General features: G+C 42.6%; 1 protein-coding gene across 1 annotated transcript in view; it reads left to right on the forward strand.

The window, feature by feature from the left end:
- Positions 1-15,304, forward strand: part of celf5a (cugbp, Elav-like family member 5a) — a 179,076-nt gene that overhangs the window by 139,057 nt on the left and 24,715 nt on the right. The window contains exons 4-5 of the mRNA XM_062396252.1: positions 8,327-8,455; positions 11,221-11,321. Coding sequence (XP_062252236.1) covers positions 8,327-8,455; positions 11,221-11,321 — 230 coding nt within the window. The remainder of the gene's footprint in view (positions 1-8,326; positions 8,456-11,220; positions 11,322-15,304) is intronic.

The following is a 15,304-nucleotide window of genomic DNA, read 5'->3' on the forward strand; positions in this document are numbered from 1 at the left end:
CAGCTGAAATCCCCCAGCCAGCAGCACAGAACAGAGCAGTCATTAGATTGCACTGATGCATAAAATCTGTGGAGATCTTTAGAGAATATTGAGTGACAGGAGGTCCTGTGTGTTGTATGTGCATCTTACATGTTTATATGTGTGCAGGGGAAAAGCATGCATCCACATAGAGATGTGTGGATGAGTCTTTTAGGTGTCATATATAATATCCATCATCCTTTCTGCCAGCGGCACAGAAAGAATTCATGATCACTGGTCTCTAAATCCCCTCTGAGATGGAATCGACTCAGCCGGTGTGCGTGGAGGAAATGTGTACGGTTGAAATGCAGAGTTTCTCCTCCTGTGAGGTTGCTGTTCGCCATCATATTACAGTTTGATCTTAAGCTCCTCGGCCTGACTAACATGTTATATGGCTTGTGATGCAACAGTCAACTAACCACAACCTCCCACTCCCTGCTGGGAGATTTTGTTCGTAGAAATTGTCTAAGATGCCTCTTGATGTCATATGTTTAGAGCACAGCATGTACAGTAGTACTGTACATGTAACAGTACGCACTATATGTCGCTATTTGTATTTGAAATGTATATCCCGATGGAGCCTGTCTACGAGGGTGTGTGAATATGCAATCTTATGGTTACTTTGGTTGTGCTTGCCCACGTGTTTGCAGAAAGCTGAGCAGCCTATAGTGCCGGTGTGCTTACATCATTGGTTCTCTTTGGGCAAGATACAGCCACTGCAGAGGGGACAATATCAAGTGAAACTAGGCTGAACGAAGATGGCTTATGAAGGGGAAATAAGGAACAAGAGCTTGATGTTACTTTTTAAATCACAAAAGATGACACAGAACGGAACGGACAGCCTCTTAGTAAAAACTCTGGATAATGTCAGAATGAGGCGATGAAAGAACACAGCAAGAGATCCGGAGGAGGATACATCGCAAGTGAGTGGGCATATAGATGATGTTTTTAACATGTGACTAATACAAAAATGAAAATAACAAATATCTCAGGATGGAAAAGCAGTGCCATACACAAAGATATCGAGAGCTTTTAGTGATAAGGGCTGATGCTGATGTCAATGTGCTGTAAACAAAAACACGTGATCTCCCAGAATTAATACGTTGCATTCAGCCTCTTGCATGCAACACCGCCCCTCACCTTAACTCTCCAAAGGTGAGGGGTGGTGTTGAATCAGATTCTCTGGATTTCATGTCTGAAAACGGTTGAATAAAGATATTTGTTTTATTTGTGGTTTCCCCAGTCAGTGTTTCTGATGAATAAAAAAGATGTAGTCAGGGTCATGAACGTTTTCAGCTTCTGAAGGGGTGCATTCAGAAAAAGGTTGCGAAGCTCTGCCTCACGTGTATGTGAAAGCAGTGAGGCCTTATCCATCCCAGAGGAGGGCTTAGTGAGGGATGTGCTGTTTCTGCAGCATGGCTATCAAGTCCCCAATTGCGCTGCTTCATGGCATTTTTACTGATGACTTTTACTGGTTGCGGCCAAGCTGCCAATGAGCAGCCTTGACACCAAAATGATGAAACTCTGACATGAAATCACGCCAGCGTCCCTGCAGGTGCTGCAGGAGTTAGGGATGCAGGTCGCTGTAGCTTCTGTTAAAGGAGCCATTGTGGACTGAATATACAGTAACCTAGCAAGAATCCCAATGAAACACATTCTTTTTAACATCCATATATGATTAAATGTCAGCTCAGTCTCTGTAGTTCTCTTTTTCATTCTTTATTCAGTACTTTATGTTTCAACAGAAGTCCATGCTGAATCGCTTTGGTGATGAAATTGCTCAACAGGGAGCATTGGGTGTGATGGCTTTTAGGTGAGAACCACAGTATTGTTTTCTTTGCACTGCTGTTTCCAAGCAACAGCCACAAAGTTAAGAGGAAAACGGCACTAATAAGCCTCCTCATTAGGGACGGTGCCTGGTAGGCCTTACAGTTTGTGCTGTCAGCTCGGTGGGTTAGCATGCAAACTTCAAAAGACAGCTGAAGACACAGCGCGCGCACACACAGGAGTGCTCATTTACTTTGGAAATTGGTAAACAAACTATTCTATCAACCCACATTTCTTCCTCGGTTGAAAGGTGCTCTGGTGGAAACCTACTAACGGGGCTGTGTGTGATGTGGCTCCAGCGGTATGACAAAATACGTGGCCGTCCTCTTGCTGGTGATAACGCAGCACATGAAAGGCTCATTATTCAGGAGTTAATTTGGCAGGGTTTTCCCACCCCGAGGCTGTGCCAAACCTCAGCCTCCCTCCCTCGTCGGTCTCTGCCACTCCCACCGCTAATCCCTTACTGTACACGGGCTGGGGAAGGATGACCTTAGCACTACAGGGCACACGTACTGTACACTCCCATGACCTGTACATGCACAGCCGAGCACACATACACACTTCTATACACATTGTCTCATTAATGCAAACACAGCCCTAGTTGGATCCCTATATGTTATAAATTGGATTAGATTCCACTGGCTAAGCACTGTGATCTCTTAGGGTTAATTAATTTCATTCCATTCTGTCTGTGTTTTTTATGCTTGAACACATGCTGACACTGTTATTGTGTGGCATCCTGCTCATTGGAGAAGTATAATAGGCTTGTGAAGGGGAGAGAGGAAGCCAAGATGCTCGGTATTCCAGCTATAAAGTGATTTTGATTCTTTCATTCTTTCTTTTGACAAGGAAGTACGCTACAGTCGAGAGCTTTAATATGGTGGATCCTTCCCCTGCTCGCCGCCTCGCTCCCGCTCTTATCTTCCCCTCCAAATGAGAAAACCTGGTTGGCTTCTCAGGGCTCCTGTTTCTGCCTGGATGCTATCTCATTTGGTTTTAATATATTTATCCATTCATTATTGTTCCTTTTTATCAGCCCACTAATATTGTTCATAATTTGTCTTTATCTCCAAGCCTGACAGTCAAATTTGCAATCTGGCTTCAGCAGACAGATGGAGAAATGACCCTTCTCCAAAACCTCCTTTCCCCCAACTCTCTCTCCTCCCCTCTTTCCTCCCCTCCTCTCCAAATTCCAATGAAACATGACTGACAGCCCGCTGTATAAGTAGTTGTCATAGCAACCTCCCCATCCCTCTGACAAGTGCTTTTTCTCTACAGCGCACTCTCGCCCTCTGTCACGATATCTCTCTACCTCCGTCTCCGCTCGCTCGCTGTTGCAACGACCGAGAAAGAGACGGAGCAGGAAGAATTTGAAAACCAGAGAGCACCTGAGGCAGTCGGCGTGCCTTTCTTCCAACCGACTCCCCCCATTCCCATCCCTCCCCCTCTCTCCCCACTCTCCTCCCACCCTTGCCTTTCTTCATCCTCCCCACCCCTGACAATGATTTACCAACTCCTATGGTGCACCTATTTCATCCATCCTGGCTTATCAAGGACTGCAGGACTGTATGCACAGCAACTTACAGTATAGGCACATCATTCTCACTCTCCCACACATTCACTCTCTCCCTCTCTCCTCCTCTCGCTCCCTCCCTCTCTCACTCTCTTCCTCTCCGCCTCACTCGGCTCTCTCTCTTTTTCTTTCTTTCTCCTGTTGCTGAAAACTCCTACTCTGTCCCATTTCTATTCAATGAGTCTCATTTCACTGTCAAAATCCTCGGCAGCCTGCATTGTAGTCATGGAGCATACAGTAATAAGTCTCCAGTGTGCCGGGGCCGTGCTGAGGAGTGTGTGTGTGTGTGTGTGTGTGTGTAGTATAGACAGGAGATCCTTCAAACTTGCAGTGGAATTAAACATTATGTAACAAAGGAGGGTGCTGTGTGGAGATTAGGACCGTGTGCATACGTAAAGAATTACAATGTCGTCGTTAGCCATGCGGGTGCTGTAATGGTCAAACTACGGCGTGAAGATTAGACATATGAAATATTACTGATTTAATTTGCTTGTGTGCAGCCACGCAAACACTGAAAAGCTTATATTGATTAGAAAGGGTTCAAATGGACGCTGTAATGTTCAGTGTGTATAACCAGGCGGCACGCTGCCATTTCATTATTCTGGAGTTTAATTTCCAATGCATTTATTCCAAACAAGCATCTGTTTAATAACTCAAAGTAAATTAAACATGATGGGGGGGTGAGTTTTAGGACAGCAGTGGCGTGTCACAGTAAAGTTGGGTATAGTGATGCCACAGTGAGCTGTAAATGTACCTCGCTGCCAGCACGCTCCGCAGTTATCACACTTAACTTGCTCGGGGTTATGAGAAACCTTGAATTGTTTATATGATGACACGTCACTGAAAAGGCTAAAGCGGAGAGACGCTCTTATTTAACAATTGTATTATTGTTGGCATAAGCTCTGTTTTGATGAAAACAAAAAGGTTTTTTCATATATCTACAAGTGTCTACCACATGTTTGGAGCTCTAACAGAGAGCAGTTTCCAAAGGCTGCAAAAAGAGAAAAGAGTCAAGCCAGAGCAGCGTTTGCTACAAATCATGTTGCGTGTGAGACTGACCGTTCAGTTCACTGAGCTAAAAAACATGATTCAATCACAAACATTCTTATCATCACCCACAGAGAAAAGCTTAGGTGCAGCAGAGGCACCACTGTTTTACCTGCACATGTAACTGAAGGCTTCAATAGGTTTGTAGCTGTGTTGCTCTGCCGAGTCTGGAGCTCTCTTCCAGTCAGTTTCCATACATATGGAACAGGTCAGTGGACTGAGAGGTTTTATGCTGCAGGTACTGTCCTGTATGGGTGAGGCAGATTTGAATACTTTGGCTGGATTGCATATAAAGGACCAGTTCTCTTGCACGGTTGCAAAGACTGAATTCAGATGAGCAAGTCCAGGTTTCTGCAGCGACTGTCTGAGACTGTGATGCTTGGATCAAAGGGCCAGTGAAGATGCGTCAGAATAAAGATTCAGGTTTCAGAATCTGTGTAAACAGGCAGTTCGGTGAGGGAACCCCACTGAGAGACATTTTTTTCTCTTTTCTTCAGTTTTGAGGAATATCATGCACTGTCTACCTAGCTTTGTAGTAGAATAATAAACAGATGAAGCAAGTTTATTGATGGTATGTTGCAGCAGTGGACTCCAGCAGTTATCAGAAGAAGAAAACAATGGAATATAAATACTGTTTAGCTAGTAAGTAGAAACATACATAATATATATGCAGTACAGCAGCAGTCTCAGAGCTCATCGACTGTTTTCTGATGGCGAATTAGCCTCTTAGGGCTAAAGCCTATATTTTGGGGCTGCAAGGGTAAACAGTGGAGAACGACTCCTTATTCCATTCGTCCTACACTGTTTACCGTCCAACTGGTTTCTTTTATTCCACTCAACATCTTTTTGAAGGTGTTTTAGATCCAGACAACATTTTGGCTAATCTCTATGAACAGTTGTATGTGTATGAATTTAGAATTAAATAAATAAAATATATTAAATAGCAGATGCATTTCTGATTACGATTTGCAGCTCTTATGCTCACCACATGGACTGTTTACCTGCGGGGAGCCAAAGCCTGCTCAAATTTCATCGATCAAACTCAAAACAGACATCAGGAGGCTTCTGGCCTCAACATCTTGTCCCTCTGCATATTCACATGCAGACTGTTTGTAGAGATTAGCATATCCTTGATTGGTGAATGGAGGATAGCAATCGTGTCTGTGATACTACTTACTTTGTGCTTGGGTTGTCTGTCCATCCAATGTCAGTCCGTCCCATCTTTGTAGTTATGATAATTCTGGCATGTGTAGCAGGGAGATCCTTAAATTTGGCACATTCCTTCATTCGGACTCAAAGATGGACTGATTTGATTATCAGAGGGCAAGGTCACCTAGACCTCACAAAACACGAATTTGACCATATATCAAGAATTAATTTGATAATTATGAGAAAAGATTTGACCAATTCTGTAACTTGCCTGTTAGGAGGGGATAAAGCAGTGATTTGTTTTGTACTTTGCACAAAAGGAGTTAGAGGACATTAATCTGGAGAATAGCTTCTGTGAAGTAAAAGTCAATACTCATAGTTGGGAGATAGTTAAAAATGAGGTCATACTATGGGATATGTTATCTTTAACCCTCTGCATTCATGTATGAGAGGGTTTCATATGTGTATGTAATTCTTTATTTCACAGCCCATGTTGTAGATTAATGAGATAATGTTTCTAATGGCAATTAACACAAGATCTGAATTCCCAAGGTAGTATTTATATTTAAGAGCAGCCGCAGCAGAATCCTAGATTGTAGAGTAGATCTCATAAATGATGTGTTTTCATGTATGGTTAGCTTCTTTTCAAAGCACACTCTGAACGTCCACTCACTCTCAGCTGCAAATAAAGAACTCTGATTTAAAAATACTACTTTTGAAAAGAAGGAGAATCTTTCTTACATCGCAATTAACTCCTGCATGTGTGTCCGTATATATATTTCTTCAAACGCCCATTAGATTTGACACAAATTTTGAAGGCTTTTGTGCAGCTCAGTGTGAACCAGCATCAAACAGGGATGTGTTATGTGTTTGTCAATGATCCCGTTCTACTCAGTGTCCTATAAATATTCCTCCTTCCTGGAGGTGGGGGTGACTTGCCAGTTAGCGATCTTCCATCTGAAGGAAGGATGTAGTGTTGTACTTAAAACATGCCACGTGTGAGCTGTTCACAGTGTGATCGCCAGAGTGCAGCTCATATGAAATTGATAAAGGTCATGCATTAATTCAAAACTGGTCAGACCCCATCACCTACTTGAACATTGGGGTTACAGTCAAAGTAAGGGAACGTATAGGACATGGAGTGTGGTTCACATGGGTGAACCACACTCTATATACATGAGCGTATATGAGATGTGGTCTGGCAGCATTCAGAGAAATTTGTGCAGACAGCCCCTCCCCCTATACCTGACTCCCCCCCCCCATCCAGCCTCAGAATTTATATTCTCCCTCAAGCAAAAGGAAGGACCATCTTGGCCTTTCATTTTCCAGTTCAGAGCTTTCCTTTTTTTTTTCAGATAAATGCTCTCCAATCCACCCTGACAGATGTCACATTGCATCACTTCCATTTTGATACATTGCCTCTGATCCTGCCACTTGCAATAAGGAGCCCGCACCAGGGACGCCCCTCCCTAGACAAAGCTCTGACACGGGTGATTATTTTAAAGGTGCATTATTGGTGGTAGGAGTGCTGAAACCTTAGCAGGGCGCCTTGTTCACACACACTTGCCACTGTGACCATTGCAGGAATGTGGGTATCATCTTGTGTCTGGGTCAGGAAACGACAGCAACGTGACATATTCGGTAGTCATCAGGTCACCCTGACACTGTTCAATACCTCTGACAGCGATTAATGCCGTTCCCAAGCTCTTCACAGTGGCGGCTGCCAGTCCTGTCTCTCACTCAGTCTCTACACTGTGACTTCACAGGTCGGAGTTGGAGAAACAATCTGTACAATGGAAAGGTTTTAGTGCATCTTCTGCCCGCAGAGACACTCTGCACAGTATAGCATTAATCATACAAGGCCAGCGTACATCAGTAAACACAGTGTGTCAGGTCAAGGTAAAGATCAGATCCCACAGCATTTAACAGGACTCAATAGCATAGAAGCTATCTATTGAAAAGTCAGCGTTATTCATGGCATGTCTCCCAGCCTTTGCTGCTCACTGGAGAGACACGCCATTGTTCACTGAAGAGTCCACTGAAATATTTCTCTGGCTACACAAAAAACACTGGATCAGCAGCAATTAGTAGAGTAAGAGAGAGATAAAGAGAAGGAAGGAAGGGAGGCAGACAAGAAAAATGTAGCATCAGCGAGAGAAAAAGAAAAGCAGAAAAGAGAGGGGAGAGATGAAGAGAGAGAGAGAGAGAGAGAGAGAGTTAGTTGAGTTTGTAGTCTTTGCAGTACAGTGTGTAGGAGGTTGGTGCTGCCTGAAGCCCCTGGTGCTTTTAAAGGACCAAAGTCTTGCTCATTGTCTTGGGTCTCTATCTGTGTGTGAGTGAGAGAGAGAAAGAAAAATCTCTTCATTAGTCTTCTTTGCTCTTTCCCTCCAGCCCCTGACCACTCACTTGCCCAGCAGCGACAGTGTATGTGCCCATATGGGACCAGACCCGCTTATACTAGAGATTAAAATGATCAGTCTTGGAAAAGAGATAATAGAATGTGACCGGAGTTCAACCAGTGCTGCATTAACTAGACAGTTTCTCTACTGTACCGAGCCTCTGTGAACATGTCTCTCTTTCTGCAGAAAAAGAGACTTCCTCCTCTGTTCCGCCAACAATGCTGAAATTTCACCCCTGTGTGTTCTCAAATTAGCTTCATAATTGCGGTCAAAGTTTTAATGTATTCTTTTGTCTCTTCTTCGTTTGTTTCAGAAGACAGGAAGCTGTTTGTCGGGATGCTGAACAAACAACAAACCGAGGAGGATGTTTACCGCCTCTTCGAACCCTATGGAGTCATCGAGGAGTGCACGGTCCTAAGAGGCCCCGATGGAAATAGCAAAGGTAGGAGCCTTGATACAGTTGTCAGTATTATTTAGGTCACTGACAGAGAAGTGACAGTGTGTGTGAGTGTCCGTGACAGCTGCGGATATATGTAAAATATATGTGACACGTGCATCAGATGTTGGTCAAGCTGCGTTTTCATGCGATCTCAATCATTTTTAACGCATCACAGTTTGATTTGCTACTTGGCTACATGCAGTGACAATAAGTTTAGACTAATATATAAAACACTGTTCAATGTTTGAGTTTCATAACTGAAAATGATGAGACATCAAAATGATTATTAGTTTATTTGACATATTTATGAGACAAATTAGTGTAATTCTGAAAATCTAGATGTTTTAAATCGTGTCCTATTTAATAGGATTTTAATGCTTTTACTATACTGTTTTATCCTATCTTGTTTTTATAGCAAAGTCTTTATATATAGATGAACAACATGACTACTCTAAAGCGGCTTGATCGCCACCCTGTGGCTGGCTGCAGTATAAGTAATAATTGTGGCCTCTTCCATGTTAGCAGATGGGACATGTGCAAATCCTTTTTTGTTCTTATCTCACTGATGTATGTCCAGGTTCTCATTTTTCTAGGAAGTTAGGTTTGATGGAGACGCACGGTTTATCTCTGTTTTAAAGACAGACATAGAGGTTTGGCTGGATGAAGGAATAATCTTTGAAACAGACGGAGCACTTCATATTGTCAGCTATTGTAATCCCATTAACGACAGCACTGATTCAAAAAATTCCTTCGATTTTTTATTTTCAAACTCTTGTTTTAAAAGAAAACTATATTATGAAGCCATAATCTGTCAATCTTTTACTGTTCCTCGGTTACTGTGGTGTTGGCATCTTCCAGGTCTCTTTAAGATCAGCCAAAAAACTTTTGGAAACACCACTTCCCTCTGACATGCAGCAATAAGCACAGAGACCAGTGGTTCTCCATGTCTCTTAAGCTTATTCCCTCTACAGTGCTTATGGAAATTGTTGTGGAATTAAATATCTGAGGGGGTTGAAGCCAGAGCATTCTGACTCTGCAATGGTTTGGAGGAGGAGAAGGAAAAGATGGATGTCAAAACAATTCAAGTGTCCCCACAGCGAGGATGCAGGCTGACAAGGGAAGTTGCATTCCTCTTTATGGATCTGCAGCGCTTGTTCTCTCTCTAAGTCAGATCTCTGGGTTAGAACATTTGACACCAGACATTCTAACAATAATAAATAATAAAATAAATGAAATAACAACAAGAGTAAGAAATTATAAAGTAAAAGCTAATGAATAATTATTTGATTTAATTAAAGACCTTGGCCTACAGGAAAGTCTTCAGCTTTACAAAGAGATGTACAGAGATATGACTATATGAAATAATAAAGTCAATTTTTTTCGTAATGTTTTCTAATGCTCCCCCTCCACCCAGACACAAACCAATTCTGCAGTAACTTTTTGCATGAAGCTTGATAAAGTAAATTTGATAGCAAAATATTTCACGCCCCTTCGCTATTGCACATGTTCAATTTCAAATTCAAACTCTTTGGTTTATTTCAGACATTTTATGACATTTAAAGTATATCAGTGGTAACACGTCTATTCATAACCGCATATAGTTTGTACTAATGTAGCAAAGTCCTTGTACAGGTCATGTCAGGCTCCGGCTCTTTTCTATCCATATCTCAATAGGGGGCAGTGGTTTGACAGCTGAGTGGGCATCCTGACTGGCTAGTGTCCGCAGGGGTAAGCCCATTAAGAGGGGAATAATGGCAGGGCTGCTAGGTCAAGCAGGATAGTAGATACGAAGGCTAACATACGGAAGATTGAATAAGAGCACAAAAGAAACTTGAAATGAAATAAAATTAGGTGAAATAGCATTTAATAATATGAGGAGAGGGCGACTCAGTGGATAGTGCTGCTGCCTGACTGCAACAGACGCCTATTCAGTCCTCATACGTTTCCTATTCAAGTTTGAAAAACTCTTATCAAATGATAAAATTAGAGAGTCTTGGATTTTCAATCAGGCATGAAGATGAAGGATGGTCATTTTAATAGATCATCAAAATAGGCAAAGTCTACAGCTTTGAATCAAATGTGGTACATATTTTAGGTTATGATATCCATATAATCCATTTTCCAGGTCTTCAAGGGGGGCCGTACTTAAGTTTCATTATTTAATAATCCATGTGCAACAGCAATGTGCACTTTGTGAACCCACAAAAGCCATCGTCAACTTGTTTTCACTTTATCTACCCCTGACACTATCCCTGGAGGACATTCGAGCTGAGAGTGTTGGCTCTGTGGTTTCTGGCCTTTGTTGCTTTCATATTCACAAAGACTGATCGGAGCATCTTCCTGAACAACGAACACCACTGAATCCACACAAGGCGGTTTTATATCTGAAAACATTGAGTTAGAGCCAGTTTCGCTCGTATTTAATATGCACAGACAGGCATGTGGTGCTAAATAGCATGCTTTTCTGCTTCATCAGTGCAATGTTTAGCCAGAAGCTTCTGCCTGCTTGTCTGCGTGCCTAATGCCCGGAGTGGGGCAGCCTGCTGTGCAATGAGAGCCTCTCAGTGCACAGGGATTTCTTTGGTATCAAATACAATTCTACATCCTCTATTAATGTACAGTGCGCTTTTAAAGGCTCCCTCAATTGAATGCATTTACTGTATATCTACATATGCTGTATGCATGTGTGTATGTTTGTGTGTGTGTGTCTGTGTGTGTGTGTGTGTGCGCACACCTGTACCTACATGTGCATCTGCTCTCTCTTCCAGGTTGCGCCTTTGTCAAGTTCTCCACACATACTGAGGCTCAGTCTGCAATCAGCGCCCTCCATGGCAGCCAGACCATGCCAGTGAGTCCTTCTCCCTCTGATGTAAACACACACACACTCACACACACACAAACACACACAGACACACAAACACACATAAAGAAGTGGAAACATACACACGGCATGTAGCATCCTTTGTGTGCACAACACATGCAAAACACAGCCTTCCACTCACAATAGTTGCGTGCGATCCTGCTCTCTTGTGCTGTAATTTCTCATTTCTGAACTCACTCCCAAACTCCAATGTTTTAATCAACTTATAGAAAATGCAATCATCCTCATGCATATCCCAAAACAGATACAACCAGAAATAGTCTGTCTCTTTAATTAACATGGTACTTAAAAAAAAAATCCAAATCTGATTTCCAGATGAATCTGTTTAGAATGATAATTGAATTTCGGGTGAGTCATCAATCAGTAGTTCTGCTTGCATAATCAGTGAATATAAGGCCAGTGTGAGATTACATTTGCTTCTTATGTAAGCACAGCATGTCCTCTGAATTTTCTCTGTATTGGATTTACTATGAGCGCTGAAGCTGCACTGCTCATTTGTATGTGCCTCTTGTTTTGGCGTGGACCCTGTTTACCTGATGGTGTCAAAATAAAAGCTCCTTACTCTGCACTCCAAACCTGAAAAGAATTATTCTCCGTGACATCTGGCGAGCAGACAGTCACTCCCCATATTATTCAGTGGCCTGAAGTATACTACTGCTTTTATTCTCAATTTTTTGTTTCGGAAATCCTTGTCTCAGAGAAGCAGGGACCCTGAACTCCTGCCCACTCTATCTCACAGGTGTTCTGTTTCACTGTAAGATTTCATTATTAACGGTTGCCGATGTGTGGCGCAAGAGATGAATGCAAAGAGGACACTAGAAACCAGCTGTGCCATTTTGGCGCAACATCCGAGTCAATCTAAGTGCAAATGACTGCAGGTCAGGAGGAAAGAATCTGGACGTCCGCTCTACGTCGCTCCATCTCCCTTTCTACGCTAGTTCTCTTCCCACACTAGTCCCTTTTTGGCAGCCTCTTGGGATATTAGGCAATAGACCTGTTTACTCCACCTTTCACCACATTGGTTCCTGAATTATTCATCTAAGCAGGGGGCCGAAGGGAGGGGACAAAGAGTGGGAGAGGGAGTGGGAGACACAGAGAGGGAGAGAGGGGGAGGGCAGTGGGAGAATGAGTGAATTGACAGGATTTATACCTCCTGCTCTGTTAAATCGATTATAGAAATCTGATCAGCATCTCATATCCTGTGGCTCCTGCAGGAGAGGGCACAGTGTGCCTGCTTTGCTGAGATTAGCAGGCCACCGGTTGACCATTATGCCTCAGCAGGACAGAGCTATTCAGAGCACTGTGCACATCAATGAAGCAGAGATCCTGGAAAAACCCTGGACCAAACATCCTCTGTATCTGTCGGACACATGTTGGCGATAGTTGGGCGAATGCTGCAAAAACAAGTCATGCACTGATGCAGTGATTGAATGAATAAAAAACATGATTCATTTACATCACAGTGGTATGCATATAGATTAATACATAAATAAAGAAGTATGACAAAGGAAGAAAGACCATTGACAGCTACACTACAGTATTTATTCATTTAAGTTATAATCAATGAACAACATCTGGTGGCATTCTTACCTCTTTATTGCAAATAGAGACAATTCATTGTTCTAATAAAGTAAGACCAACTGAGCCAGCGTATTCATGTGTGTGCGTATGTACTGCCCCAGCAAGGCTGCAGCTGATGAGTTAGAGAGATGACCATGAGCTCGGCCAATAGCCTCACGAGCTGAAGTGCAGAAGTGCCACGAATATTAACACCAAGACTAACTCCAGCAGTTTGATAGATCTACTGCCAATCCCCCAAAGCATGAACACTGGCTTCATAGAGTTTATGAGTGCAACTTCACACACAAACACAAACACACACAGTGGCACACAGACACAAATGCATGTGTGTGCATACATAAACATCTCCAAACAGTAGCACTTTGTGGGCAGCACATTTGCATGAGGGCAGACACACATGCACACACAGCACACACACACAGCCCATATTTCTCCTCGCCGTTTCACTGTCACATGCTCGTACAGCCACAGGCTGGGGTCAAAGGCTTCCTGACTGATCTTATTTTCCAGCCCGGAGGACTTGAGCTGAATACATTTGTGTTATTCATGTCGAGGGGGAGTGGGCATTTTGTATGTATGTGTGAGTTGGGAAGGGGGGAGGAAATCTGCATGGAAAGTGCACATATGTGGAGTGTGTGTACATAAGTGACGGTCAGTGCATGCAAAGGTTTATTTATGGATGCATACCATGAGCGGGAAGGAATATACTTCCATGTGTGCATTTGTGATTGACACCAAGTGAAAGATTATTTGCCAATCAATAACAAAGATGTAATGTCAGTGTGTGAATGATGATCCTAAGATAATCTAAGTGTATGAATTATAGGAGTGCACCAGCAGGTCACATATAGGACCTTGTTTGGATCTCCATCACAGCCAAATCCATCATATTCCAAGCATGCAGACCTCTGTCACCCTTACACACCCCCCCGCCATCCCTCAACCTCCTTCAGCTATCACACACGTGCACACACTTCCACAGTTCAGCATATGAGTGGCTCAATTAAACATTTAAACGCTAGAGCTGTAAAGCAAATTGCTGGGATTCAGCAGGGCCGTGTAGCAAGTACGTCCCGGGACATTATAGGAGGGGCGATGCGGGTCAAGTCCGCAGAGCCGTGCAGATTTTTTTTTCACTCCATTTCCGCGTCAGCTCAGCCTGAGTTTGAGCATGTTTCAGCTGACACAGGCACTGGGATAGAAACACTGGAGCAGGATGATGGAAGGATAAGGGCAGAACAAAGGAAAGCAAATTAGGTAAAGTTTGCATAGAGGCTGAGAGCTTGATGATTGAGAGCAGGGAGAACAGTAAAGGGTAAAAAAAACATCCAAATGTGATTCCCCAGCTGCTGGATCTTCTCTATTACTTCAAAGAGCGAGCATCCACATGCACATGCCGAGAATGCCAGGATTTGACACTCAACAAGACACATGGTTTTAATGTACAGATCCACATGCTGGCGCCTTAAACAATAATAAAATGTACAAATCTGCAGATAGTGTGAAATACGGTTTCTGGTGAGAAAGCAGTTATAATCTCCATTTGTATTCAGTCAGATGCAGAGCTTTAACGTCAGTATTTCACGAGGATGATAGATTGTTGTGTTTCTTCTCATTAAACAATGCTCTGCCTTTATATTTAACTTAGTATTTATTGTTTAAGATCTGTCATTTCTCCCACTAGTTTTTCAACCCAGGCAATTTACATTCTAATAACCTAATAGATTACAGTCATCAATTATGTTACTAGCCAGGCTTACAGAGGACGTGTATTTCTATGATTTCAGTTGGGAGTAGGGGTGGAGCAATGGGGTGGTGGTGGATATTAGAATACAGCAATAAGCATAGCATCATTTAATCTGCATGAGTTATGGGTGATTCACATGTAGGTTATGTACATGCAGCACTCTTTGTCTTTGTCTTGAATGGACAGAATCAGAGTATAACTAACACACCATTAAAACAAATAATACATGTGACATGTGAAATTTGACACTGCTAAAAACTTATGACAACTGGCATATGATTGGCTTCAATCAATATACATTATTTCCTGTACTTGCAAAACGCCATCAATCATAGGACAAGTCCTGTTCCAGTTCATGGTTTATATCCTCCCAAAGGGTACTTTGGGAGCTAACTTGTGCAGAGTTGGGGCAGTGTCCCAGAATGCACTCTGCACCATCCAGTGACAGTGGCAGGGATTTAAGTTTTGGATTTTGAATATATGGTCAGCTTATCCAAACAAATTGTTCTGGCATTTCCTGACATGTGAGAACAATCTCAGCTCAACAAGCCCTCACCACTCTCTCTGTTGTCTATAACATTTTGATGTATGATAAATTTCCATTTAGAAGATAACATTTGGTCAGGGTTGAAACTAAATATTT

The sequence above is a fragment of the Platichthys flesus genome, chromosome 9, assembly GCF_949316205.1.
Source record: "Platichthys flesus chromosome 9, fPlaFle2.1, whole genome shotgun sequence".
Lineage (NCBI taxonomy): Eukaryota > Metazoa > Chordata > Actinopteri > Pleuronectiformes > Pleuronectidae > Platichthys > Platichthys flesus.